Raw genomic sequence first — 27,721 nt, 5'->3', positions numbered from 1 at the left:
CCACTCCTGGATCCGCCTACGAAGGCACAACAGATGAAGCCCAACAGGGCAGGTTTTAAGAGAAGAAAGCCTGACAGAACATCAGAGACATGCGAAGGGCATGCCAGAGCCAGAAGGGCCTCTTGTGCCAGTGAGAGGGGCGGAGATGCTTCACAAGGATCCAAATACAGTCAACAAAGCTATTTCAACACGGTAGAAAAGGAGTTAGACAGCAACCCCAAAGACCACACATGGTTGAACTATCATTAATCTGGAGGCAGCTCTGACATCCTCTCTTGAGGGGATTAAGGTGCATGCAGTGGAGATAACTTCCTTGGCTGACGAAAAGACCTAAACACATAGTTTGGAGGAAGAGAAAAGGTCCTAAGGAGAAGACTGGTGTTTGTGCAACTTCTTCCCATCCAAAAGAAAGAAGACCTGAGCAGGTATGACAACAGGCAGGGCAATGTCATGTTCGATGTACTTAAGGAAAAGTGGTTGCAAGAATATTACAAGAGAGATTACACAACTGCCTGAAGAAAACCAGCTTGAGTCCAGAAAAGTGGATCCAGAAAAGGACAAAGACGTTGAGATATGATTTTCATTCAATGTCACGTGGTATAAATAGTTCCTCTTCTTCAACGACCTCAAAAATGCCTACGACTTTGTCATGAATTGCAATGTGAGCAGCATTGAGGCAACTGAGTGTTCCTGGTTAATTAAGCTCATCAAATCCTTTCACTAAAACACACAGGCCCAGATTATCTGGAATGGCATCTTCCTTTCCGAGGAGAGATCGATGTGAACAATGGCTTGCTGCATGGCACATTCCCTGGGCTCAGCTTGTAGTTGCTTGCCTCGTGGTGGAACACTGAAAAACACAAGATGATGAGATAGGAGTGGGATTCAATCTGAAATATAACAAGACAGGAAGCTGTTTCAAAGGCAAACGCGGACTGCTGAGGAGAACAAATGCCAAATTGCCAATGACGTAGCTCTTCATCACTATCGGCTCCGGTGCTGATAGGAGATGCATGAGTTACCATTTGGCCAATGGAGATGTTGGGCAGTCAGGCAGCATCACCAAACCAAAACTCACGGTCAATGGTACCTGCAAGTTATGGGGTGTCAAGACTATAAACAATTTTCATCTGTTGGCCATGACAGTGCAGAAGAAGTTCAGGAGTTCAACACCACATGGGCACCAAACTTTAAGTTGATTAATCGATTTGTTCAGCAATTATGGAAGGCAGGAAATGTGTGCAGTGACCTAACCAAACATCATCACCAGCCAACTATGTGCGTCAATGAAACGGTGCAGGATATTCACCGGAGGGTGACCGAGCCAGTCGCCGAAAGAAAAAGTGCATAATCTGTCAAAGGAAGCAAATGTGATGGAAAAACACAACAATAAAAAACCGTGGAGATTTCAAAGGAATGACTTAAACACGTTTCCATTCACAAATCATGTTCTGCAAACACGAACATTTGTGGTAAAGAAAAGTGGCAAAACCTTTAGTGAGTGAATTTTGGAGATAATGGCGGAAGATTCTTCCATTCTTGGTGATTACGTTTTTTTTATGTCTCCGTCCCCGAATGTTTTCTTGTTGTCCGTCCGTACGGGCTAAACCTCGTTATTCTCAGCAACTACGTGTCCAATTGAGACAAAACTCTCAGGGTAGGAGGGACACCCATGCACGATATTGTTATTATAGTTGCGATGTCATAGGTCACATGGTATGGCAGCCATCTTGAATTAAACACAAATAAATAAATAAATATTTCTCGGAAACCGCTGAATGCAAAAAATTTAAACTTGGAAAATTGTCAAGTACTCACAATGGGGAACAAAAGCATGATAAGTATGACATCATTGGTGAAGTGGTATACCAGCCATAAATGTTGTAATCGAATGCCTCATCCGAAAAAGCTGAAGTTGCATGCACATGATCTCTGACCCATTTGTATTAAAATATTAAATTTATGACATCAGAGGTCACATGGTTTGGCAACTATATTGGAATGAAGGAAAATATTAAATAATGATATCTCTGAAACTGCTTACCCAATGGATGCAAAATTTTACAAACGTCATCTGATATCATTGTTGCATATAGTTTCAAAACGGTGACATCGTAAGTCACGTGGTTTGGCAGCCATCTTGGATAGAAAAACAAACCTTATCCGACAAATACGAAACTTCACAAACGTGATCCCATATCTATACATATGCAGAGTGTACATTTTGATGTCACATGTGATGTGGTTTGGCAGCCATATTGGCTTGAAAGCCTAAAAAAAACCCTTCTCTGAAAATGCTTCACCAATCTATGTGAAACCTGTCCTGTGGTAAAAATGTGATACTTCAAAATAGCTGAAGGGATTTAAACCAAACTTATTTATTTTTAGGACAGCGAATGAGGGCATCTACCCATTGTCATGGGCAGGGACGACACGGAGGCATATTTGTGACACGGTCACATTGGTCTAGTTTTATGATATTTTATATCCCACTCCTGACAACAGTGTTACCGTGACTCTGTTTAAAAACAACCGTCATGCCACTCAGCGAGTATGAGACGAAAAGCTCTCCACATCCACCGGGTTAATTTGGTGCAAATTAGTGTATCCAAGCGCAACAAATATGCCGGAAAGCTGACAAGATGGCTGAGCGAAGTCAGTCAATGATCCACGGTCGAAGAACTTAAACGTCAGGAGTGGGATGAGGCATACTTCAATTTGACCATCAATGTCAATAGACGACAACAAACAACAGGCATTTTAAGGCCATTTTCCCTGCTAGAGCGGGGGTTAGCCTTACGGGCCCCATGACAATCTTCTCCATTTTGCCCTATTTTCTACATCTCCCCTTGCCCGCATTTTCTTCTTCCACCACCTTTAGCCAAGTCTTTCTTGGTCTTCCCCGTCCTCTACTTCCTTCTACATTCATTTCCATCACTCTTCTCAACCAGTCACTTTTATCCTTCCTCAACACATGACCAAACCATCTCAAACTGTTTCTCTTCATAGCATCCATCACAGGCTCTATTCCCAACATCTTTCGCAATTCCTCATTTGTCTTCCTCTCTCTCAACGATACTCCGCACATCCACTGAACCATTCGCATTTCCACCCTTTCCAGCCTTCGTTGCTGCTCTACGTTCATTACCCATGTCTCGCTCCAATAAATAGTAACACTTCTCACACATGCAGCATACAACTTTCCCTTCAGCTTCAACGACACTCCCCTAATCGTCAGCATGCCACTCAGTTCCCGAAACTTCTTCCATGCACATCTCACTCTAGCAACCGTTGCTGAGTCTGATCCACCTTCTCCATTCAGCATGTCTCCTAGGTAGCAAAATGTTTTCACACCTTCCAGCTTCACACTGTCTCAAAGATCCAACTCAACATTTTCTTCATCTGCAGCTCCCTCTGTGCACACCTTACACTTGAATGTAGCTGCCACCCTGGTTAATGACCCTCGCAGACCACTACATTTTTGATGAACCTACTCAGCGCACATTGTACATTGAATGGAGTTCATTCCGACACCCTTCCTGCACACAGCACACGGCTACTTCCCAGTTATTTCCACCTCACCACATGCTTTACCACTTGCCATCACCTTTGTCTTTCTGATATTCACCTGCAGACGTTTCGCCTACATACTACTGTGTTCAAAAAGTATCCGACCTTTATTTTTCGTGCGTAAAAAAAAAAGAAGCTAAGGAGGCGTTGATTGGTGCACGTATGTAGGCGATCCTAATGCGCACGCGTGAATTTTTTCCCACCTGCAGAAGCTGTCATTCGACGGCAGACCGCCGATGAGTGAGGACATGTAAGCGAGCGCCGTCAGATTTTCGTTTTTGACAAAATGTCGGAAAAACTTGAACAATGCTACTGCATCAAATTTTGTGTAAAGCTTGGCGATTCCCAAGTGGAAACGATCCGCAAGATTCAACACCGTTCATTCCATTATGAAGGAGGATTTGGGCTTCAGGAGAATCTCAGCGAAGTTCGTACCAAAGCTGCTAACGATTGAGCAGAAGCAACTCCGTTTGGAGATCGCACAGGACATGCTGGAGACTGTGAACAGTGATCCCAGCTTCCTCAACACAGTGATCACTGGCGATGAGTCCTGGGTTTATGGGAACGACCCAGAAACCAAGTTGCAGTCATCACAATGGAAGCATCCAACATCCCCGAGGCCAAAAAACACAAAATTTGATGCAGAACAAAATTTGATGTTCAGGTTTTTCCATCATTTTGTCAAAAACGAAAATCTGACGGCGCTCGCTTACATGTCCTCACTCATCGGCGGTCTGCCGTCGAATGACAGCTTCTGCAGGTGGGAAAAAATTCACGCGTGTGCATTAGGATCGCCTACATATGTGCACCAATCAACGCCTCCCTAGCTTCTTTTTTTTACGCACGAAAAATAAAGGTCGGATACTTTTTGAACACACTACGTATATTCCTTGCACTTGTTCATCTTCTCCTTCAGTCCATCCATACTTTCCGCAATCAACACCAGATCATCTGCATACAACAACTCCCACGGTAAACCCTCCTTTACGTTCCGGGCCAGCACCTCCATCACAGCTACAAATAGTAGTGGACTTAGTACCGACCCCTGATGCACTCCCACCTTCACCTCAAACTCACCACTGTTCCCGTCCTTCGTCCTTACAGCTGTGCATGCTCTCTCGTACATTTCCATCACTACTCTGATCAACCATTCCTCCACTCCTAACTTCCTCAATGCCCATGTCACTACTTTGTGTGGAACCATATCGAATGCTTTCTCCAGATCAACAAACCCAAGAAACAACTTCTTCCTCTTCTCCATGTACTTCTCCTGCAACTGCCTTTCAATAAAAAGCGCATCTGTCGTTCCTCTCCCTGGCATAAATCCAAACTGCATTTCGTCGATCTTCACTTTCTTCCTTATCCTCCTTTCCAACACCCTTTTCAATACCTTCATTCCATGCTCTAATAACTTTATCGCTCTATACAAGCTACAGTCCAGAGGGTCACCTTTCCCCTTGTATAGAGGGACAAGGGTACTCAGTTCCCAACCCACTGGAATGCGGCCTTATTTCACCACCAGATTACAGATCTCTGTCATTCTCTTCACAGCTCTAGATGCTTCACAGAATGTCACATTCTCTCTTACATGGCTAACCCCTGCTCTAGCAGGGAAAATGGCCTTAAAATGCATGTTGTTGTTGTTGTTGTTTGTCATTCTCTTCACACACCCCAACTTCCTGCTGCCTTCAACATATCTCCCACAACTCCCGTCGGCCCTCCCGCTTTTCTACTCTTCATTGCTTTTATCCTTTCCTCAACCTCCTTCTCAGTTATCTTCTCTGCCGGTCCTAAAACTGGGTTACTCTCTATGTTGCCATCCCATTCATTCTCTGCATTCAACAGCATTTCCATCTCGGTCCACAACGATTTGTCCCACGTCATCCTTCAAGCAACTCACCCCCATAACATCGCACCTCTCTTTCGCTATCTGCTTTGCAATCCTGAATACCGCTCTCTGTCCTTCTTCCGATGGAATTGTCAATATATGTCAATAGACAATCAGCAATGTCAATAGACTGAATGACAGATTCTGGGTGCTTGAAAATACAAAAGAGATCTGCCAAATTGCACTCAATCCCCTGCAGGTGTTGGTCTGGCGGACAATTTCACATAACTAGGTACCTCAGCTCCAAAATTTTCATCTCCTATTTTCTTAATAACTTCTATCAATTTGTATAATACGTATCCTCAACTGTTACAAACAAAAAATTGTTCAAAAAAAACATTACTTCATGCTTAGAGCGAGGCACCCAATACAAACAGTAAAAACTTCGAAAATGGCATTGGCCATTTTAGCGTTATTTGAATGGGACAAATATAATACATAGTCATATATTGCTTGAAAATTATTGTGATAATTAATTATATAACAAACCAACCTCTTAATATTGTTATGTTTGTGGGGGAAGGTGAAGAAATACCTTAGTGAAGTCAGGAATAATGTATAGTTTAGAATGGACTGTATGCTGCAAAGAAGAACAATCCCTGTATTAAGTAGGTCGACTGTGCGGGTAAGAGTGTGTGGATGTCGCCAGAAGGGGCGTGGCTTTTGCGTTAACTAGTTCTAGAGCGTAAGATTAATAAACTCCAGTGGGTAATTGGCCTCTGTGATTTTTCCCTTCGTTCATTTCATCAAAAACGGCCACTACTACAACAACCAAAATCGCCTGACAGAAACCCGAACATTTTCCGATCGGCAAAGGTGGAGTCCCTTTATACAGAGAGTTACGACATGACGATCCGGAAAAATATGGTCACATGACTCAGGGAGCCATTTTGGGGCCAAATTCGCGTTCGCTTAACTTCTCGCGTTCGCGTGTTATGCAAGTACAATCGATTCGACTACCTATGGAAGGTGCATTTTGATGCACAAATAGACATGACAAGGGTTTCAAGATGTACAGATTCCCTTCAGATCCCAATAGACGTAAAATATGGGAGAATAAAGTCAGCCGTGTGGGCTGGAAGCCGGCTTCATCTTCAAAGCTTTGCGAGGTAGGTCAAGTTACTGTTCAGTCCCATGTATTGTATTCCTTTAACACAGGGAGCACCCGGTTCCCGTAGAGAACGGGTTAACAAATTGAATTATTAACCTGTAATGGGATGCAGCCTAGACAATCTTGAATACATATTTCTTTCTATTTCTTCTTCTTTCTTGATAAACAGGCACATTTTGATCCTCATCAGTTTGAATGTGGACGTGCTGATCAGAAAATGAAGCTGAAGAATTCTGCAGTGCCTACCATTTTTTGCCATCGAAGGACCACAAAGTCACGAAAGTCTCCAAAAAAGCGTGACCAGCCTACAAAAGAAATGTGTCCACCCAAGCAACATGAGACATCTCTCCTTGTAGAGTGTAGACCATAGCTATTAGCTATGCTGCTGACCCACAACTTCAGAGATTGTCAAGTTCTTGTAAGTATCTTGTTTTACAATTTTGTTTAATGTTTAAGACTTTTTTGTAATGCATGTATGAATTTAAATTTAAAAAGTTTGCCCCTGTCATGATAATAAAAGAGAGATAAGGAAAATCTCTCCTTACTTTCATTTTAAATCTATTTTTTGTTGTTGAAATATTCAAATTATGTAAAAGGGCAACAAGAATTTCCTTTGTTTTCTTTTATTTATGATTTCACTTACCCTGTATTTGGTCTTGCCATTTTTTTTTTTCAGGGGAACTTAAAAGTTCTCACAAAATTCCACATAATGCAATGAAAGTTTTAATGATTGTAAAGATAAAAAGCAGGAAGTTGCTATTAATATTGGGGTCTCAAACCTTACAAGACCTCTAATTTGTATCGTTCTTCAAAATGGTAGAGATAAATGCTAAAAAAAAAAATTCATCACATATTGCAATTTTGACAGCTGTACTACGTTTCATTTATTCTGATTGTACCTGGATCTGTTGCTGAATGTGGTTAACTGATGAAAAGAAAGCTGAAAAGGTTAATTTACAGTATGTGTGCATTGACCGAGAAGCGTGTGTGTGTGTGTGTGTGTGTGTGTGTGTGTGTGTGTGTGTGTGTGTGTGTGTGTGTGTTTATCCCGTGTGTGTGCATGTGTGTTTTAATGTGTCGATGTTTGTGTGAATGTATGAGTTTATTGGCTCTGAAGAGGTTAAAGATTATTTTAGGTTACAAGACTACTTTGTCACATAGTATGTTCAAATTCTCTCCAGGCATCGTGAGTAACCCAAATGATTATTGCCAACATCGCGATAATGAGGATTCAGAAATCACCCATTTTCTCACTTCTCATCAACCGCTCATTTTTTCAGACAAACTAAGATCCCATTATAGGCAATCTGGAACATAATGGAGCTAATACTCATAGACCTACATCTCGATACAACAAAAAATAAAAAAAATAAAAAACATTCACCGTACTCCCTAACCCGCCCCGTGTTTGTGCAGTGGTGCATTGCATTATACACGCATAGCTCATAGTGCACTGTGCATGTGCCGGTTCAGTGGTTCCGCACAATTGGCCCCAAAATGGCGGCGTATTCTCAGTTGTCGTAACTCTCTGTATAAAGGGACTCTAGGCAAAGGAACCCCGCCCAGCCAAACATTCCCAAAGGATGGTTAGGCTCTGCCTCGGAGTACCAGAATTGACAGGCCACGCCCCAAGCTTCGTCATTGGGCGTCAACAATGACCGTGAAGCCACACCCCAAAGGACGATTGGTTGGGACGATTCGATGGCGCTGGGCGATTGGTCAAAAGGATGACTTCATCGGGACGCTCTGAGAAAAAGCAAGAGGAGACGACATTTTCTCTCTCTTTTGTGCTGGCTTGCAAAGAGAACGGCTGCATTTGCCTTTTGCTCTTGTCCTGGTCTTGATCGCGGTGGTTGCTTGGTTGTTTTGCGTGGGAGGATGATGGGCGCTCGTTTGTGTGTGCCGGAGAGATCATCGGAGCCTTGTTAGCGAAGGAGGGCCGCCTGCACGGATTACCTCACGGTAGGGGTGCGACGAAAAAGTGTCTCCATGCCATTGTTGGAGTGGGACCCGCGCGCGGCTTTGGCCGCTTTGGAACTGCCGACTCAATTGACACCCTCGCTGGAACAGTAAAGCTGAGTGCGGCCGATTATAAAAGGAACATTATTTTATTTTATCATTCCCCTGTCGTCATTCCCCTGTTATAATCCCTGGTGTTGGGCTAGCGGCTAGGGTGCCGGCTTAGGATCCTAGGATCCTGGGTTCGAATCCCGGTCAATCGCTGAATTAACGCCAGGGGGGTTGACTCAGCCTGTCATCCTTCCGAGGTCGGCTAATTGAGTACCAGTTCACTGGTAATTCCCTGTTTGTCGTTAAAGGCGGCAAAAAAGGGTTGGCGTCAGGAAGGGCATCCGGCCGTAAAACATTGCTTCAAAAAGGGGACCGAAAAACAACAACAACCACAGTTCCCGAAAAAGGCCAACCCCCGCTTTGCGGGGAAAAATGGCCTCTGAAGGTGGTTTTTATTCCCCTGTCGGTATATGAGTTGGAGAGGAGGATCCTCGACTTCAACCATTACTGTAAATAAATTTATAATTGTTGAATTATAAATTGTTGAATTGAATTGTTTGAATTGTTGAATGTAAATAAACTTTTGTGTGTCTTGTTTCGTTTCTTTATTCTGTGGGTTCGGATTAGCCCCATGTCGGCTGTCCGATCAGGTAAGGCTTCGGTGCTTTCCCGCGCGTGTGAAAATATAATCCCGCCAAGGTTCGAAGTACGCCTCGGAGTTAACAACGTTCAGTCATCCGTCACCCAGGGCCTTAACCCGGAGACATGACAATATTGTTACTTTCATGGAGGGGTAGACAAAAGAATATCGTAGGAGAGGTAGAACTGCATAGGAAGTAGCATGGACCACGTGACGTGTAGGAGCATTTTGATGTATTAAGTTGGGAGAATGTAGCTTAAGGTTGTTTAATTGTGCATCATGCGAGGGGTGATGCAGTACTAATTAGTGGTAGGGTTTAAGGATAATTTTCCTCCGTGCGTGCCTTCCCTCTGTAATTTTTCCCTTATGTTTTGCTGACACACCCTTGAATTACAACAACCGCCGACAAAAGCCAAGAACGAGCTGGTCGAACTAAGCCTCGCCTCATGGACCTAATAAGGCAAAGCCTACCCAGAAAAGGCGGAGAACGAGGGGGGTGGAGAGGAAGGCAGGCAGGCAATACCCCAAGGCACGTTATTGGCTCTTAGGCAGTGAGGAAGAAGAGTGCGCGTCTTCTGCTCAAAGAAGAAGGCTTCGCCATCTTTGGTCCGTGTGCCGAACAATAGCTGACAATTTTTGTACAAGAGAGAGAGAGAGAGAGAGAGAGTGTGGGGTTTCGTGACGGCATTTTGAGGAGGTATTGGAGGCTGCATTGTGCTCGCCAGGCAGTGGCACCTAAAAAAAGGCCGTCTTCACCACTCGCCCCACGACTCTGGGTGCCTTCGACATGTGGGCTGTCGTCGAGCATCGCCAACTTGTGTGCTCCGGCGTGGATGCCTCGACTTGGCCATTGCCACCACTCTCTCTCAAAAGAGCCATTTGGGACACAGATAAGTGCCGACACAAAAAGGGAACATTTTATTTTTGTCATCTTTCCCCTTTCGTGTGGTTGAGTCAGTCTGTGGAGGATCCTCAAAGTAGGGATTTTAGTTTTACCTCAACATTTATTTCCATCCGTGCCATATTTGCCTTATTGAATCATAATTGTGTTGCATTTTACTGTCCTGCTTGTAAGTTGTGGTTTCAGAATAATCCCATGTGTTCTGTTCAGTTAAACATCTCGCATCCATTCATTCCCGCGAGCGCCAAAAATAACCATCATCATCGGGAGGTCGCCTCAGAGTTAAAACTGGTTCGGCTATCTGCCCCCATGTGATGTTAATCGCTGGGCGACGCGACAATATTTAAACAAAAAAATGAAAAGCATGTTTTTTTAAATTACACAACAGCGATTAAACTCGTTAATATGCATTGTAGCGCCCGTGATGTTTTTGCTGTAAATATTCATATGGCAACAAATAATTTCTTAGCACAGCAGAAATGCATTGCTTAACACACAATCCACCAAGAGTGGTGCTCAACAAATGGTCGAAAACAGAGTGAGAATGAAATCAAATCTACAAAGATTCCAACAGTTTAAAGTGAAAGGCCAACAAAGAGATAAAATGAGGCGGGCCATTTCTTAGAAGAAAGCGCCTACAATCCTAACTGAAAAAAGAAATCAGGAGCAAATGAGGCTGTCCAGAAAAACGAAAACACTGCCTAATCCACAACCAAGTGGTGAAGTTTCTCCCACATCTCCCCAATCTTGAGGAAGAGTGCTGACAACTGTGTGAAATGCGATGCCTCGATCTCCTGGCAAATGGAAAGAAGTTGTTAGACGACTAGCTGCCTACGAACCAATCCGTCCAAAAGCTTTGAATGACAGAAGAGCCAGCCAGATTTCAGATGAAACAAATAAATTGGTTATACATTCTACCAGAGGGATGACGTATCACGACAAGCACCTGAGAAGAACGACTTTGTGACAATTCGTTCCCCGACAGGAAAAGACAAGATACAGGAGAGACATTTAATTATGTCTGTTAATGAAGCTTATCAATTTTTCATCCGAGAACACCCTAATGTAACAATTGGCAAAAAAAAAATTCAGCGAGTTTAACATGTTCGGGTCCTCAACCGAACGCAAGCGAGAGTTTCGTCAGGGGCTGTTCAGCTATCCTCAGATTTACCCACAAATGCCTGCCGATGCCAACAGCATGAAAACATTATTCTTATGTTACAATCTCTACATGCCACTCTTCTAACAATCTTTCCACTTTTCACCAGTGTGTTTGTAATGATAATATTGTTGCGGATCGCGGACAGATGTTATATTGACCGAGCGGTGGTGTATTACCGCGTCCGAACAGTTACTCCCCGATTAGAACCCGATCCCGCCCGATTCCACTCGAACGTTGGCCGAATCGCGCTACGCTAAATCAATGATGGAAAGGACACAACGGCTGGGTTAAATGAAACGACACAAGGGGTACAGTTCTCAAGACCTCCGGAGGAGGATATAATTGGTGATGCAGAAAAGGGGTAGATTACAGGGTAAGAGGTAAAGCACAGAAAAGATGGGCACTTAGACACAGTCTTATCTATCCCCGACAGACCACAGACAAACGGGACAAGACTGACTTACACGGGGATTGATGGCAGGGAAGGACAGGCAGTCGATAGCACAAGGTGCACCTTGGCTCAGGGGCAGAATCAAACGCGGTCCGGTCCAGAGATGCGGGGAGGTATTGCAGCGCTCGGAGGTGGCGTCTCTCTCGCTTCAAGTTCAGCGCGCATCTGACGTCACCTCCCTCTTCCTGCGCATGCTCAGCGGGGAGTGACACGCCCTCGGCTCGTTGGCCCCGCCCCAGATGGGATCGGTCCGCCGCTTCTATTGGGTGCGGGGGGTTACCGGGCTCCGCCCTTGACGAGGAGCTGACAGCGAGCCCCTGCGTGGTAACCCCGTCGGAGCACATGTTCAATGGCGGCTAACCAAGCCGGAGTGAGGACGCACACTCCCCGCGCCGCCGCCGCTGTTGTTGTTGTTGTTGTTGTACCATGAGGAAGAGCTGCGGGGAGGTATTGGGAGGTCCTAAACTTTCTAACGGTGCCATACAATCACATTCTGGTGCAACGAAGAGTCAGAATTAATGGAAACGAGTCCTTAACTGACATAGACTAAGAATAACTAGCAAGATGTCCTATAGTTGTCTACGTGAGATGCGGTGGACCTGGATGCGACATTTAATGGGGGAAATAGGGGGAGGTCGGGTCTACAGAGTGTTGTTTACAGAAAATGGGACTAGGGAATGGGGGATTGGGGATAGTTGGGAAGTATTGGGGAAATAGGGGAATATTTACAAGCGGATATGGATGGAGGCCAATCTCATATCCGCAACATTGCACCCTTCTCTACCTCGGGGCGTCCCGACCCGATAAATTTTTACTTACTTTAGTGTGGCACTCAGATGTAGTTCCCTCCACTATTAACTCAACCCTGAGTGCGACAGTTTTACAGATGTTCACAAATGAGTAAATATGTCCCCCTGCGACGTTGCACCCTTCTCCTCACAGAAACACACCCACAGGATAACCGAATCGCGGAAAGAATCCTCAAACTAAACATACAGCCGGTAGGGAGCATCATTTATACAAGACTACACTGATATTTACACTACGATCCAGGACCTGTTTTTGGAGGAACACATGCAGATGTTATGCATAGAGAGAGCACGCATGCCAGCATCGATACACCAACCCACGAGTGCCCTGTGGCCCTACGGCCTTTAATAATGTGCAGAGCACCCCATCCAAGCACCAAAAGCACCACCCCATACATACAGTCAGCACCATCCGGTGCACCAATAAAGTGTTCATAGTCACCGGTGGTGTCGCAGCCAGCCGATGTTCTGCCGCTGGTCTTGCCTTCATGTGGTGTACTTGGCCTTCTTGCTTCTTTAAAAATAAAGAAAGGCGCCAACCGCGTCCATTTCTGAATTGTGGCTGTCAGGTGGGCCAACTATAAGTGGTTCACCTGTATGGCATAGGTGCCACGTTGACCCAGAGGTCCATCCACGGGTGGTGCTTGCCCGCAAAAGAACTGCGGTCCATGGTGGGCGGCCACAAAAATTGCGGTCCATATGGTGTATCGATCCAGGCAGCAAGCAGCGAAAGTACAGGCCCACAACTGCGGAGCCAGCACCTCTCTCTCCTCTCTCTCTGCCCCAAAGCCAGATCCTCGGAGGTGGGAGACAAAATAAAGCAAGTGAGTAAGGTGGTAAGGGCGCAAAAGTGCACGCAATACAAGGCAATGCACACTGGGGGCACATGGGAACCAGGTGAGACAGGTACGTTCCTACCGTACGCCCCCCCCCCCCACCAGGTAACCTACATTGCCCCTCCCTTACCCCTTACTGTATCCACAAAACACAACACTACCCATAAACATCTACTTTACACATCAACAAACGTCCCTACTGTCTTCCCCGTTCCTCCCATAAACCAAATTCGTCTTCTCTCCCTCCTAACCAATCAAATTTGCCATTTCCAACTCAACATCAAAATTTGCCATCACCAATTCATCATCAGTCCCTCCTAGGGAGGGAGAGATGGAATCACCCCAATGTCTCATCCACGTCGTGATGCGTCTCACAAATCCACACAGCAATTCTCATTTCCTGCCACACAAAACAAAGAAACACAGGTGTGGAGTCATCATCATCACCTCAGGTAAGTGGCTGCGTATGGTGCGACAGGTTCATCAATCCTAACTATTTCCTAAATGACTTTAACAACTTTACATTACCCGGGGTCTTTCCCTGCCAATCCATTGGCCAACTTACACTATGGGTTCTAAAAACCAATTCCCATTGACCAAACTGTGGTGCTTCTCAATTTGGGGTCTCACTCCCCCGATTCATCTCCCGGTGCCCTCGCACAATTTCTGGGCTGTGACGTGTAGCTCTCCCAGCAGGTCTACCCACCTGCACACCTCCACCACTGTAGTTGCCACCCGAGCTTACCTGCTCCTCACCCTAACCTAACTAACTGGGGAAGGCCCTCTCGCACTCTCACCCCCTCAGTGCCCTCTCTGGCACGGGCTGCCCGATCCACACCCGGGATCCTCAGGCACCCACTGACACTAACGGCTCCCAGAGCCCACCTGCGGCCTCACCTGGCCGACATCCTCACAGTGGTGGAGTGCCCAAACCAACTACACACACTAACAGGCTACACGCCCAGCCATTTCCACAACACTAATGCACCCATCCACAATACCATTCTGCAACCGCACCACAAATGCCAATATCCAACCACAATTTACCTATACCCTCTACCTAACACTTACACTACCCGCCCCGGGTACTCGTGAAAGGGGTCCACTCTTCCCCCATCCACACCTTCGCACCATGCACACCACTCCGTACCACTTACTCCAACTCTCTCCACACCACTCATTCCAATACTCCATGTATTCCACACACCTGTACTTGCACACCTGTGCTCTCACACCTGGTGCCACCTGCACCCTTCTCTCCCCAAGCGCATTCGCGCTGATCCACAACACTCACTACTCATACACTGCTCCACACACCTGTCCAGTTCTCACACAGCATCATCTCATCTAACTACTCCCCTCTGAAACTTGCGCTTCCCAGTCGTCCCTTTAAACTATTGCGCTCCCTCGTCATTATCATCCACTCTAATCTACCTGCATCCCCACTACAGGTATCAGTCACTATCTAAACCTTAACGTCACCTAATGTCATCTTCGCTAGATCCCTACACCCAATATAACCTAACCCACCCGGGCTAGTTTTCACTGCCATACACCCCATAATCTATAGCGCATTTGCCCCACGTATGGGAAGAGTGGCAGGGATGCCACCCTTACCCACCGTCATACGGCGCGAGTGGGACATTGTGGGACCACCTCGTATGCGAGTCGTTGCCCGCCTGCCGGACCCCGTGCGTCGCCCCTTGCGGGGTCAGCGCGGGGCCGAACCGGCCGGGCCCCCACAGTACATTACCCCCAAGGGGCTCTCGTGCCTCCCCTGTCCCTCTAAAAACTACCCCTGTTGGTGTCGATGCATGGGTCACACTTCCGCAACCCGCTACCCATTCCATACCACCACTACCTTGCTCACTCACACCTCGCACCTCTCCCATCACCTGACCCTCTCGCTCGCACCCTCGTTCCATACCCTCCGGACCAGCCATACACCTCACTCTTGGCCTCTCATGAACATCCGGGTCCATCTCGACCCCCAAGCTTATTAAATCACCTGGCGCATCATACGCACGACCATATTGGTCACCACTTACACCGGGTCCTCTTTCTCTTCGCTTCTCCTCCATCACCTGCGAATCCCTCATCCGGTTAATGAGCACATCATCACGATCCGAACACAGACTTTGGACCAATTCTTTTACTTCCTCCTTTATCTCTTTCTTATCCTCTCTCCGTCGCTTCTTAATTTCGCTCACCCCTTCTTCCACTTCTTCTAATTTCTGCTTCACCTCCTTCATCTCCTCGTGCGCCCCCTTAAGTTCTTCCTCTAACTCCACCTTATTTTTTTCTATGTGCTCCCGCACCTCCCGCTCTTTAACCTCCATCACCTCTACCACTTTGTTCATTTTCCTCGTCAGGTCCTCATGTACCGTCTGACACTCTTTTTTAATTACCCCTACGTCCTTTTTCATCTCCTTCTGTGTCGATTTTAAACCCTCTATTACCGCTGTGTTCTTCTTTACCTGGTCCCCCAACTCCTTTTGTCCCACTGTCAGTTGTTCTACTCCCAGCGTCAACTCCTCTATACCACCTTGCAATTTTACAGTCCCCTTTCTCACCTCCTTCTCCATGCGCTCCTTACAGTGCCTCACCTCCTCGCGCACTCCTCCGACCTCCTCACTCACCCCTCTTCTGATCTCTTCTCCCATCACTTGCATCTCCTGCCCAGATGCCACCCTCATCTGCTCCATTTCCTCCCTGTGAGCATCCAATTTAGTTTCTACCCCCATTCTGACCCCCTCTATCTGCTGCCCCATTTGTTTAACTTCCCCTTCCGCTTGGTCCCTCATGTCCCTCAATTTGCCTTCCATACTGTTTTCTAACCCCTCTAACCCCTTTTGCATCCCTTCCATTTGATTCTCTTGAGCGGCCATTCTGTTTTCTACCCCCATTAACCCCTCCTGTATTTCCCCTAATCTATTGTCTAATCCCTCTATTCTACTCCCTAACCCTCCGATCTGGGCCCCCATCCTTTGTTCTAACCCCTCACCGGTACCCCTCGCTTCGTCCCTCATTACCCCCATTTGCTCACTCTGAGCCTCCATCCGGTTCCCCATTACCCCCATTTGGCCCTCCAATCGCTCACCCTGAGCATCCATCCGGTTCCCCATTACCCCCATTTGCTCACTCTGAGCCCTCATTTGCTCACTCTGCAGGTTGAGGGACGCCTGCATTTGTACCATAAATTGCTCCATGAGGGCCTGCATTTGGGCCATCCCTCCCACTTGTGCAGCGGGTGCGGCCGACGTAGCAATGTGCGAGGCGCCATTTTGCGCGCCCGCAACCTCGTGCGCGAGGACGCCATTTTGTGCGTCTGCCGCCCTCACTGCTTCGCTCTCCTCATGTCCCTCATGTCCCTCAATTTGGTCCTGGATCGACCCTGCCTCACTCTCCTCTACCGGAACCCAGCCGTCTTGATCCGCCATAGCGCGACTTTCAAAATTCGGGTTTTTTTTTTTTGTAAAACAAAATCAAATTTCCCGTTAATAATTTCGAGCGCGTGAAGCGCGCTTCGGGTCCGATCTCACTCCTCGACACCAATTGTTGCGGATCGCGGACAGATGTTATATTGACCGAGCGGTGGTGTATTACCGCGTCCGAACAGTTACTCCCCGATTAGAACCCGATCCCGCCCGATTCCACTCGAACGTTGGCCGAATCGCGCTACGCTAAATCAATGATGGAAAGGACACAACGGCTGGGTTAAATGAAACGACACAAGGGGTACAGTTCTCAAGACCTCCGGAGGAGGATATAATTGGTGATGCAGAAAAGGGGTAGATTACAGGGTAAGAGGTAAAGCACAGAAAAGATGGGCACTTAGACACAGTCTTATCTATCCCCGACAGACCACAGACAAACGGGACAAGACTGACTTACACGGGGATTGATGGCAGGGAAGGACAGGCAGTCGATAGCACAAGGTGCACCTTGGCTCAGGGGCAGAATCAAACGCGGTCCGGTCCAGAGATGCGGGGAGGTATTGCAGCGCTCGGAGGTGGCGTCTCTCTCGCTTCAAGTTCAGCGCGCATCTGACGTCACCTCCCTCTTCCTGCGCATGCTCAGCGGGGAGTGACACGCCCTCGGCTCGTTGGCCCCGCCCCAGATGGGATCGGTCTGCCGCTTCTATTGGGTGCGGGGGGTTACCGGGCTCTGCCCTTGACGAGGAGCTGACAGCGAGCCCCTGCGTGGTAACCCCGTCGGAGCACATGTTCAATGGCGGCTAACCAAGCCGGAGTGAGGACGCACACTCCCCGCGCCGCCGCCGCTGTTGTTGTTGTTGTTGTTGTACCATGAGGAAGAGCTGCGGGGAGGTATTGGGAGGTCCTAAACTTTCTAACGGTGCCATACAATCACATTCTGGTGCAACGAAGAGTCAGAATTAATGGAAACGAGTCCTTAACTGACATAGACTAAGAATAACTAGCAAGATGTCCTATAGTTGTCTACGTGAGATGCGGTGGACCTGGATGCGACATTTAATGGGGGAAATAGGGGGAGGTCGGGTCTACAGAGTGTTGTTTACAGAAAATGGGACTAGGGAATGGGGGATTGGGGATAGTTGGGAAGTATTGGGGAAATAGGGGAATATTTACAAGCGGATATGGATGGAGGCCAATCTCATATCCGCAACAATATTGAAGTCTGTATGTTTGCTCAGTGTGAAAGTTGCAAAAAATTCGAGGTGTTTGAAGAAAATTTTGAAAGTAAGATCGATGCAGAAAGCATGGAAAAAAAATCATAAGCTGGTATCAGTGGGTCAAGGCAGAAGGTAGAACGGTTAAAGAAAATAAAGTAGGGCCTCTAAGAGATTGTGTATCATTCCTAAAAGATCAACTCCCAAAATTCCTGCACCAGGTTATTGAATGACAGAAGTGTAGACAGAGCGAGAGTTTCAAATGAATGAAGGGCCATTTGCCAAATTCAAACAAGGCCATCACACAGTTGGATTTTTCAGAAACCTATTCTGCGGTACACCAAGATCCAGTGCAAGTCTCCAAACAAGAAATGATATAGTCCTTCATTTTTTAGGGTTACGTCGAAGGGAAATGATACAAGCCGTTTTTGTTTTTTTAGGGTTACAAATATTCTTCCTCATTGAATTGCAACATCAATATTTGTGGATGAGACGCCAATGGTTTCAAACAAGAAGCAGGGAACCCAAACCAAAGATATTGTCTTGGATTCATTCCTGGCTCAGCATCAAGGTCATTTCATGCCGTATCCAATGTCCATACAGGTCAGGTCAGGTATGGGAGCATGCGAGGAGCAGCGTGTCGCCGCATCCACTTTCCGACGGTACTCCAGGGGCCTGCATCTGGCCATCCCCCAGGCTGATGCCTGGCCTATCCCTATCTCCTTGAGATACCGATCAACCTGCTGCAACCACGAGGCACGCGGTCGGCCCGTTGGCCTCCTCCACTCACAGGGCTCCCTTGCTGAGAGTATCTGGTGAGCTGGATCAGCGTCCGGAAAACGAGCCACATGCCCAATCTCATCTGAGTCTCTCTCAGCAACCGCTCATTGGACAAAAAGTCCGACCAGCAATAGCCAAGGATTCTCTGAAGAGACTTGGTTCCAAAGGAGTTAAGTCTCATTCTCTGGCCCTTGGTGAGGGTCCAATTCTCGCATTCGTAGAACAAGACTGGAAGCACCAAGGTCTTTAAGACTCTGACTTTCGTCCTCCTACATAGATACCGACAGCACCACACCCAATGATCCAGTGAATCCATGACTCCCCAGGCCCGACCCAGACGTCTATCACCCTCTGGCCCACAACATGCGGAGACATGAATAACACTGCCATGGTAAGTGATTCTCTTCGTGACCTCAACTTGTTCACCACAAACAGGCACAGACAAGACAGCAGCATCCAAGATGTCACTGAAAGCATGGATCTTTGTTTTGACCCAGGAAATCTGTAATCCCAGCGGCTCCGCCTCCTCATTCAGTGCCTGGAGGGCCCCTGTAAGAATATCCGGCGTCTCCGCAAAGATGACTGCATCATCTGCGAAATCAAGGTCAGAGATCTTGACACTCCCAAATGATGCACCACAGCCTGACCTCTCCAACATCCTCCCCAGAATCCAGTCCATACAAGCGCTGAAGAGTGTGGGAGCCAGTACACACCACTGCCAAACTCCAGTAACAACTGGAAATAAGTCAGAGATGGAGCCACCACACCTCACAGCACTCTCAGTACCAGAGTATAGTTCAGAGATCAGATTGATCAGCGTTGGTGGCACCCCACGAAGACCAAGAATCCTCTCGAGGGCATCCCGATTCACCGAATCGAACGCTTTGCGGCAATCAACATAGGCTGCAAGCAGCCCCTGACGAAACTCTCGCTTGCGTTCGGTTGAGGACCCGAAGTGCAAGGATACGGTCAATCATTGACCTCTTTGGTGTAAAGCCCGACTGCCCTGGTAGCTGGCGCTCAAGCAGACGGTGGTGAACCCTCTCAATAATTATCCAAGCAAAGACCTTGCCTGGCACCGAGAGTAGCGTCACCCCTCGGTAGTTGTTGCAGTCATGGTGATCACCCTTCCCTTTCCAGAGGGGGACAACAAGGCCCCTCTTCCAGTCAGTTGGGATGATGCCTGTGCTCCAAACAGAGCACAGAACTGCATGCAGCAACTCAAGTACAGCATTTCCATCAGCCTTGAGAAGCTCAGCATGGATGCCACAAATCCCAGGAGCTTTGCCCCCTTTCAACCGGTTCACCGCCACCTGTGTTTCCACAAGTGAAGGTGGTTCACAGTTATTTGGGGGGTCAGCATTTGGGATAGCAACACCCCTGACATCCAACTCAACAGCTGGTGGGTCTCAACAGTCAGATGTTCATACATATATTAACAAAGGCCTCCCCTAGCCTATAACAAGGTCGGCCTTAATCCATGTCACTTATTCTTTGGGCATTTCTTTAGGAGCAATTAGATGCTCTCCTTCCTCTCCTCATAAAAAAAAACTGTCCACAACACAAAAACAATGACTCGGGATTGCACACAGACACTTTTACAAATGCCTGAAACACTATGGGAAAAGTTATGGAAGTATGCATACGGATACACGCTGCGCTTAATCATAATGGGGGTCATACTGAACGTGTGCAAACATGAAACAAAACTTGAAACTTTACTCTGTATAATGGTAATGGTTTTATATTTGTCATTAAAACTTGTTAAAAATTAATAAGTACATTTATGGCATTTCATCTGGAATACCATCTATTTGAGAAAGGATCAAATATTTTATTGAGGAGCGACACAGAGGAACATGTAACAACTTTACACTGTGAGTCCTACTACACAGCCAGGGAGTATGATATGACTCACATTGTAAAGATGGACACCCAATCCACTGTTAGCATTTCAAAGACTGGAATTTAAACATTGTTCTCTTTCTCGAGGGCAGGATAGCAGCTGTATAACATGAGAGGAATGGTGCGTCAGTGGGTTATGTACATATCAGTGGGTAAGTACATGTGTGTGCATGCACATGGGTGCATACACATACACTTGCAAACATGTGTATACATGTGTTGTGTTTACATGCATTTATACATGAGGCCACTCTTGCTGAAACCGACATTTTGACACTTTGCCATATTGCAAAAATCGAAAGTTGGTTGTGCTTTCAGATCTGCAGTTCTCGCAATTTTGTGAATATGGACTCTCCCAAACTCCAAGCTGTTACTTGATGAATGAAACACATGATTAAATAAACCAAATCTTCAAAAAAATAAAACATCCCTCGTACATACCGGGACCAGGAAATCGAAGGTAAAGGTGTACACAATTCTTGAGTAAGCGAGTATGTCGGGAGGAAATGCCTGGGATGAAGCCACCCTGATGGCTTCAGCAACACGATGTTTCACAAACTTCCTAACATTGTCATTGGAACGCAAGGATGTGCTCAGATATATGGACGGAAACAAGATGTTGCTCTGGCACCAAAGCCATGACAGCTTATCGTTTCTCGCTTTCTCGATATCCGGACACTCTCCTGTGTAGTTCCTAATCTTGCTTGAGTAATGGTTGTAACAGTAAGGAAAGTGATAAAAGCCCCACAATCCTTGGTTCCTCATCAACTGTCCCAACCTCAGTGTTTCCTGCATGTATTTCCTGGCTGCTTGTTCAAATTCCTCCTTTGCTAAAAAAGTCACCTTTTTATCAGGCCATCGAGGATGCTTTTTGCGTGCTTTGTCCTTAGACATCCTCTTGTACACAGTTTTGTCATCCCAGTTCCTCTCCCAAATTGGCCTCCACTTTTCCCAGTCGATTACAGCTATGCCCCCAAACTCCTTACTGGGAAGTATATTTTCAATATCCTGCTTGGATTTGGCGAGATGTGCAAAAAGGTTTCCGTTCTGTGGAATGCCTCCGTTCCACGTCACATTGTGCTCATCTACAAAAGGATAGAAGCCAAGTTTGTCATGGTAAAAAATGGAGATGTTATCACCACGGAAGCTCTCATTGTGGTTCACAATAATGTCAAAAGGGCTCAAATCCAAGTCTACGTGGTACTTTTTTTGGCACTCGGATGTTGGTGCATTCCACACCACAATGAATGGCTTTCTTCTCAGGATCGATTCCACGTGGATGGGTCCCCCTTCACCACCTTCACAAAGTCCATTCAACAAGATGGAGATCCAAAGAAGCATAACCTGGTTTGAATGCATATCTGTGCTTTTGTCAAACACCGATTGTAGAAAATATCTGGAAATAAAGCACATGCGTCAATTAGAACCAAAGCTTCAACATAAACTACTCGTACAACTATTCATATATATATATATATATATATATATATATATATATATATATATATATATATATATATAAAAATAAATAAAACACAGTGTGTGTGTGTGTGTGTGTGTGTGTGTGTGTGTGTGTGTGTGTGTGTAATGTTACCGATAGACTCCGAAACGGAGAGGCTCACGTGCTTGATATTTGGCATAGACATGGCCATTGAGCCTGGGACGAACATGGCCGAACTCAAAATATTTGACGATCCATATTTATTATTCATATTTACCTCAGCGCATTTCAGCGCACGGAATCAACGGAATCAGCGCAGGTGGGCGCTGATTCGCTCAGAGCGATCACGTGATGACGCTATGACGCTATGAACGCTATGAACGTTATGACGCTATGAACGATATGACACTATGACCGCTATGACGCGATGAAAAAAAAATCGCTATGACGCTATGAAACGCTATGACGCTATGACGGTATGAACGATATGACGCTATGAACGCTATGACGCTATGAAAAAAAAAAATCGCTATGAGGCCATGAAACGCTATGAACGTTATGACGCTATGAATGCTATGAAAAAAAAAATTGCTTGCTTTGCCAAGGGGCTCGCTCCCCCCCCCCCCCCCCCCCGTTCCCCTCCCTTCCCCGGGTACTTCTGCTAATATATATATATATATACAGTGAAACCTTGACTTACGAGTGCACCAACTTACGAGTTTTCCGAGATACGAGCCGTCGCTCGGGCGGTTTTTTGCTTTGAGATGCGAGCCGAGATCTGAGTTACGAGCTTACGCCACCCGCCACTAGGTGGCCCAATGAACGTTCCGGTCACGTGGTTATCTTGCCGTGCAAGCATCTCTGCCGTATATCGCTGCTGCTTTGTTTTCGCATGTTGGTTATTTTGGAAAATTTCTTCGTTTTAACCATGGGTCCTAAGAAATTGAGTGCCAAGGGCAGTACTGAGAAGAAGAAGAGGATGATGTGCTTGGATATAAAACACGCAATCGTCGAAAAACATGAGCGAGGTGTGCGTGTTGTCGACATGGCGAGGCAGTACGATCGTAGTACTTCTACGATATGTATGATTTTGAAGCAGAAGGAGTCGATAAAGGCTATAACGCCAGCCAAGGGCGTTACGATTATTTCAAAGCTCCGGACCTCTATCCATGAAGAGATGGAGAATTTTCGAAACATTTTGAAAGGGAGGAAGAAACAAACCTCGTTGGACAGGTTTTTATTGAAACGCCCTGCAAGTGAAAGCGAGGAAAGTGTGGCGAAAAGGGCAAAAGTTATCTCCTCCACCTCCGCCAGCATCTTCGTCTGATCTTCAAGGTAAATACACTGTAGCGCGATGCTGCGCGCGCTAATGCTTACGCAAGGAGCAAGCGGACAACGCGGTTCATACAAGAGTCTTTATTCAAACTGCAGCACTAAGCTGCTCAAGGCTGCGCCCCCGTATATATCCTGAGGCCACGCCTCTCTCCCCGGCGTGGCCCACCCCCACTTGGTGTGCGGGGTGATGTCACCACGTCAGTGCTTTCGTGTCCGCCACAACACTTAATAAAACCAGTTTATTTCTTTACATTGAAGGAGTCTGGACTCCAGCAGAATACGGATAAAAGGATGGCAAGGCACAAACTCGTCCGAGAAGATGTTTATTCGTAAAACCAACTCGGGAACACTAAAAAGCCCGTTTATCGGGCTGCCTTATAAAGCAAAACCAAAAACCCAAACCGAAACCGAAAGCCACGCCTCTCAAGCGAGGCGTGCTTCGGTGGTCACGTGATCCACAGGTGTAGCTCATTATACCCGCACGCGCGGGACGCTTTGGCGGTCACGTGACCAGCCACTCTGGCGCCGGGGATCCCCGCCGGTGATGTCACCGGCTGGAGCAAGGAGATTCTGATGCCGGTCTTGCTTGGGGGACCCATGGGTCGCTACAACATTCTCTTTTATTATGAACAGTATATACGAGGTCGTGCTTGTTTATACATTATTTGTTATTTATAAAGTACATTTTTCTTATTTAAAAACACGTAACAAAAAAAATTGGTGTGGTTTTTTGGGGGCTGGAACGGATTAATAGCATTTCAATGCCTTTTAATGGGGAAATTTAATTTGAGAAACGAGCAAATTGAGTTACGAGCTCGGTCACAGAACGAATTAAACTCGTAAGTCAAGGTTTCACTGTATATATATATATATATATATATATATATATATATATATATATATATATATATATATATATATATATATATATATATATATATATACATACATACATACATATATATATATACATACATACATACATATATATATATATATATATATATATATATATATATATATATATATACATATATATACATATACATATATATACATATATATACATATATATAAATATATATATATAATTATATATATATATATATATATATATATATATATATATATATATATATATATATATATATATATATATATATATATATATATATATATATATATATATATATATATATATATATATATATTGTTGCGGATATGGGATTTGGCCTCCATCCATATCCGCTTGTAAATATTCCCCTATTTCCCCAATACTCCCCAACGTTCCCCAATCCCCCATTCCCTAGTCCCATTGTCTGTAAACAACACTCTGTAGCCCCGACCTTCCCCTTTTTCCCCCATTAAATGTCGTGCCCAGGTTCACCGCATCTCACGTAGACAACTATAGGACATCTTGCTAGTTATTCTTAGTCTATGTCAGTTAAGGACTCGTTTCCATTAATTCTGACTCTTCGTTGCACCAGAATGTGATTGTATGGCACCAGTAGTAAGTTTAGGACCTCCCAATACCTCCCCACAATCTCATCTCCGCATCCTCCCATCTTCCTCATGAAACTACAACAACAGCGGGGGCGGCGCGGCAGCGGCGCGGGGAGTGCGCGTCCTCACTCCGGCTTGGTTAGCCGCCATTGACCACGTGCTCCGACGGGGTTACCACACAGGGGCTGACTGTCAGCTCCTCGTCAAGGGCGGAGCCCGGTAACCCCCCCGCACCCAATAAGAAGCGGCGGACCGATTCCATCTGGGGCGGAGCTAACGAGCCGAGGGCGTGTCACTCCCCGCTGGATATACGCAGCGACTTACCGGAGGTGACGTAAGATGCGCCTCAGCTTGGAGAGAAAAGGACGCCACCTCCAGCGCGACGATACCTCCCCGCCTCTCTGGACCGGACCGGGTCGATTCTGCCCCTGAGCTCAAGGTGCACCTTGAGCTATCAACTGCCTGCCCTTCCTTGCCATCAATCCCTGTGTGAGTCAGTCTTGTCCCGTTTATCTGTGGTCTGTCAGGGCTAAGATAAGACCGTGTTTAAGTGCCCACCTTTCTGTGCCGTACCTCTTGTCCGTGTAATCTAAACGTTCTGCAAACCCATATTATAACCTCCTCCGGAGGTCTTGAGAACTGTACCCCTGGTGTCGTGTCATTTAACCCAGCCGTTGTGTCCTTTCCTTCATTGATCTAGCGTAGCGCGATTCGGCCAACGTTCGAGTATAATCGGGTAAACTGTGCAGACGCGGTCATACCAAACCGCTCGGTAAACTAACATCCAAAACCGCGTCTGTAACAATATATATATATATATATATATATATATATATATATATATATATATATATATATATATATATATATATATATATATACAGTCAAACCTTGACTTACGAGTTTAATTCGTTCTGTGACCGAGCTCGTAACTCAATTTGCTCGTTTCTCAAAATAAATTTCCCCATTAAAATGCATTGAAATGCTATTAATCCGTTCCAACCCGCCAAAAACCACACCAATTTTTTTTTAAATATACAGTATATATAAAAATATCTCGCGCTTTATATTTCACCTGTATGCAGCATACAGGTTGGCAGGATGGCCTGGACTGGAGGTACGCACACTTGACTCTAAACTGTCCAGCCTGGGTTTGAATCCCGACCCAGCTATAACCTGTCATGGGTGAATCACAGGCAGGGTGATTCATCAATGTGTGTACCGCTAAACTGGGCGCCCCGTTTGCGTCCCATTAGTTGTTGGATGTTAAGGATCTCACCGTGTTTTCCACAAAGAGAAGGCGAGCTATGGCCGGCACTCTGAACAAGTTGTGGCCTGGCATGCTCTTCTCCTCTCACACATGATGTTCTCGGTCACGGTATCTCCTGCGAGCTGCTTCTCCGTCAACCACACAAACAACAACTTCTCCATCTCTTCATGGATAGAGGTCCGGAGCTTTGAAATAATCGTAACGCCCTTGGCTGGCGTTATAGCCTTTATCGACTCCTTCTGCTTCAAAATCGTACATATCGTAGTACTACGATCGTACTGCCTCACCAAGTCGACAACACGCACACCTCGCTCATGTTTTTCGACGATTGCGTGTTTTATATCCAAGCACATCATCCTCTTCTTCTTCTCAGTACTGCCCTTGGCACTCAATTTCTTAGGACCCATGGTTAAAACTAAGAAATTTTCAAAAATAACCAAAATGCGAAAACAAAGCAGCAGCGATATACGGTAGAGATGCTTGCACGGCAAGATAACCACGTGACCGGAACCCACTTGGTGGCGGATGGCGTAAGCTCGTAACTCAGATCTCGGCTCGCATCTCAAAGCAATAAACCGCCCGAGCGACGGCTCGTATCTCGGAAAACTCGTAAGTTGGTGCACTCGTAAGTCAAGGTTTCACTGTATATATATATATATATATATATATATATATATATATATATATATATATATATATATATATATATATATATATATGTATATATATATATATATATATATATATATATATATATATATATATATATATATATATATATATATATATATATATATATATATATATATATATATATACAGACTTGGCATTTAATATGGAATTTTTTTTCTTCTTGATTTGGGTTTACTTTCTGAACTCAGTATATCAATCTGGTGAGTTTCTTTTACCCTTCGGTGATGTCTTTGTTGAAAGAACCATGTCACTGATTGTCTTTCGCAGCAAGAAGTCAATAACAGGATTATATCACAGGTGGCATCACAAAATGTAAGGACAGGTACATTTGACGATTGGCTTCACAATCGGGTATATATGGGTTGTTGTGTTCTGTATTAGTGGAAAACAATTGCTGCACATCTACAAAAGTTATTGCCGCTTCCTCTGGAGATGGTCCGTCAACTTGACAATGCTGTTTGTCATGGAGTGGTGGCTTTACGAAGTTCTGGCATGAAACAGCGTGCTATTGCTCAGCAGTATGGCATCACTCAAGGTCAGGTGTCAAAGATCCTGAAACGAAATGCTCAGAGGGGTGTCCCTACTCCAATACCGAGGCCAGGACGTCCACGCAGAACCACAAGGAGAGATGATCGCCAGCTGCACCGGTTAGTCTGCAATGGCCGTACTAAGTCAGCTAATCGGCTTAGGGCTGAGTGGCAGCAACTGACAAATGTGCCTGTATCCAGAAGGCTAGTCAACCAACGACTGGTTCAAGCAGGCTAT

General features: G+C 45.8%; 1 protein-coding gene across 2 annotated transcripts in view; it reads right to left on the bottom strand.

The window, feature by feature from the left end:
• The window catches only part of LOC137425657 (hyaluronidase-4), a 91,853-nt gene that overhangs the window by 33,596 nt on the left and 30,536 nt on the right, over positions 1 to 27,721 (bottom strand). For both annotated transcript variants that reach the window (XM_078776931.1, XM_078776930.1), the window contains exon 2: positions 21,156 to 22,110. In XM_078776931.1, the coding sequence (XP_078633057.1) occupies positions 21,156 to 22,073 (918 nt within the window). In that variant the 5' untranslated portion in view covers positions 22,074 to 22,110. The remainder of the gene's footprint in view (positions 1 to 21,155; positions 22,111 to 27,721) is intronic.

The sequence above is a fragment of the Myxine glutinosa genome, chromosome 4 (genome assembly GCF_964187855.1).
Source record: "Myxine glutinosa chromosome 4, kmMyxGlut1.1, whole genome shotgun sequence".
NCBI classification, from domain to species: domain Eukaryota; kingdom Metazoa; phylum Chordata; class Myxini; order Myxiniformes; family Myxinidae; genus Myxine; species Myxine glutinosa.
The sequence above is the reverse complement of the archived record's forward strand: the minus strand, read 5'-3'. Positions and strand labels throughout refer to the sequence as shown.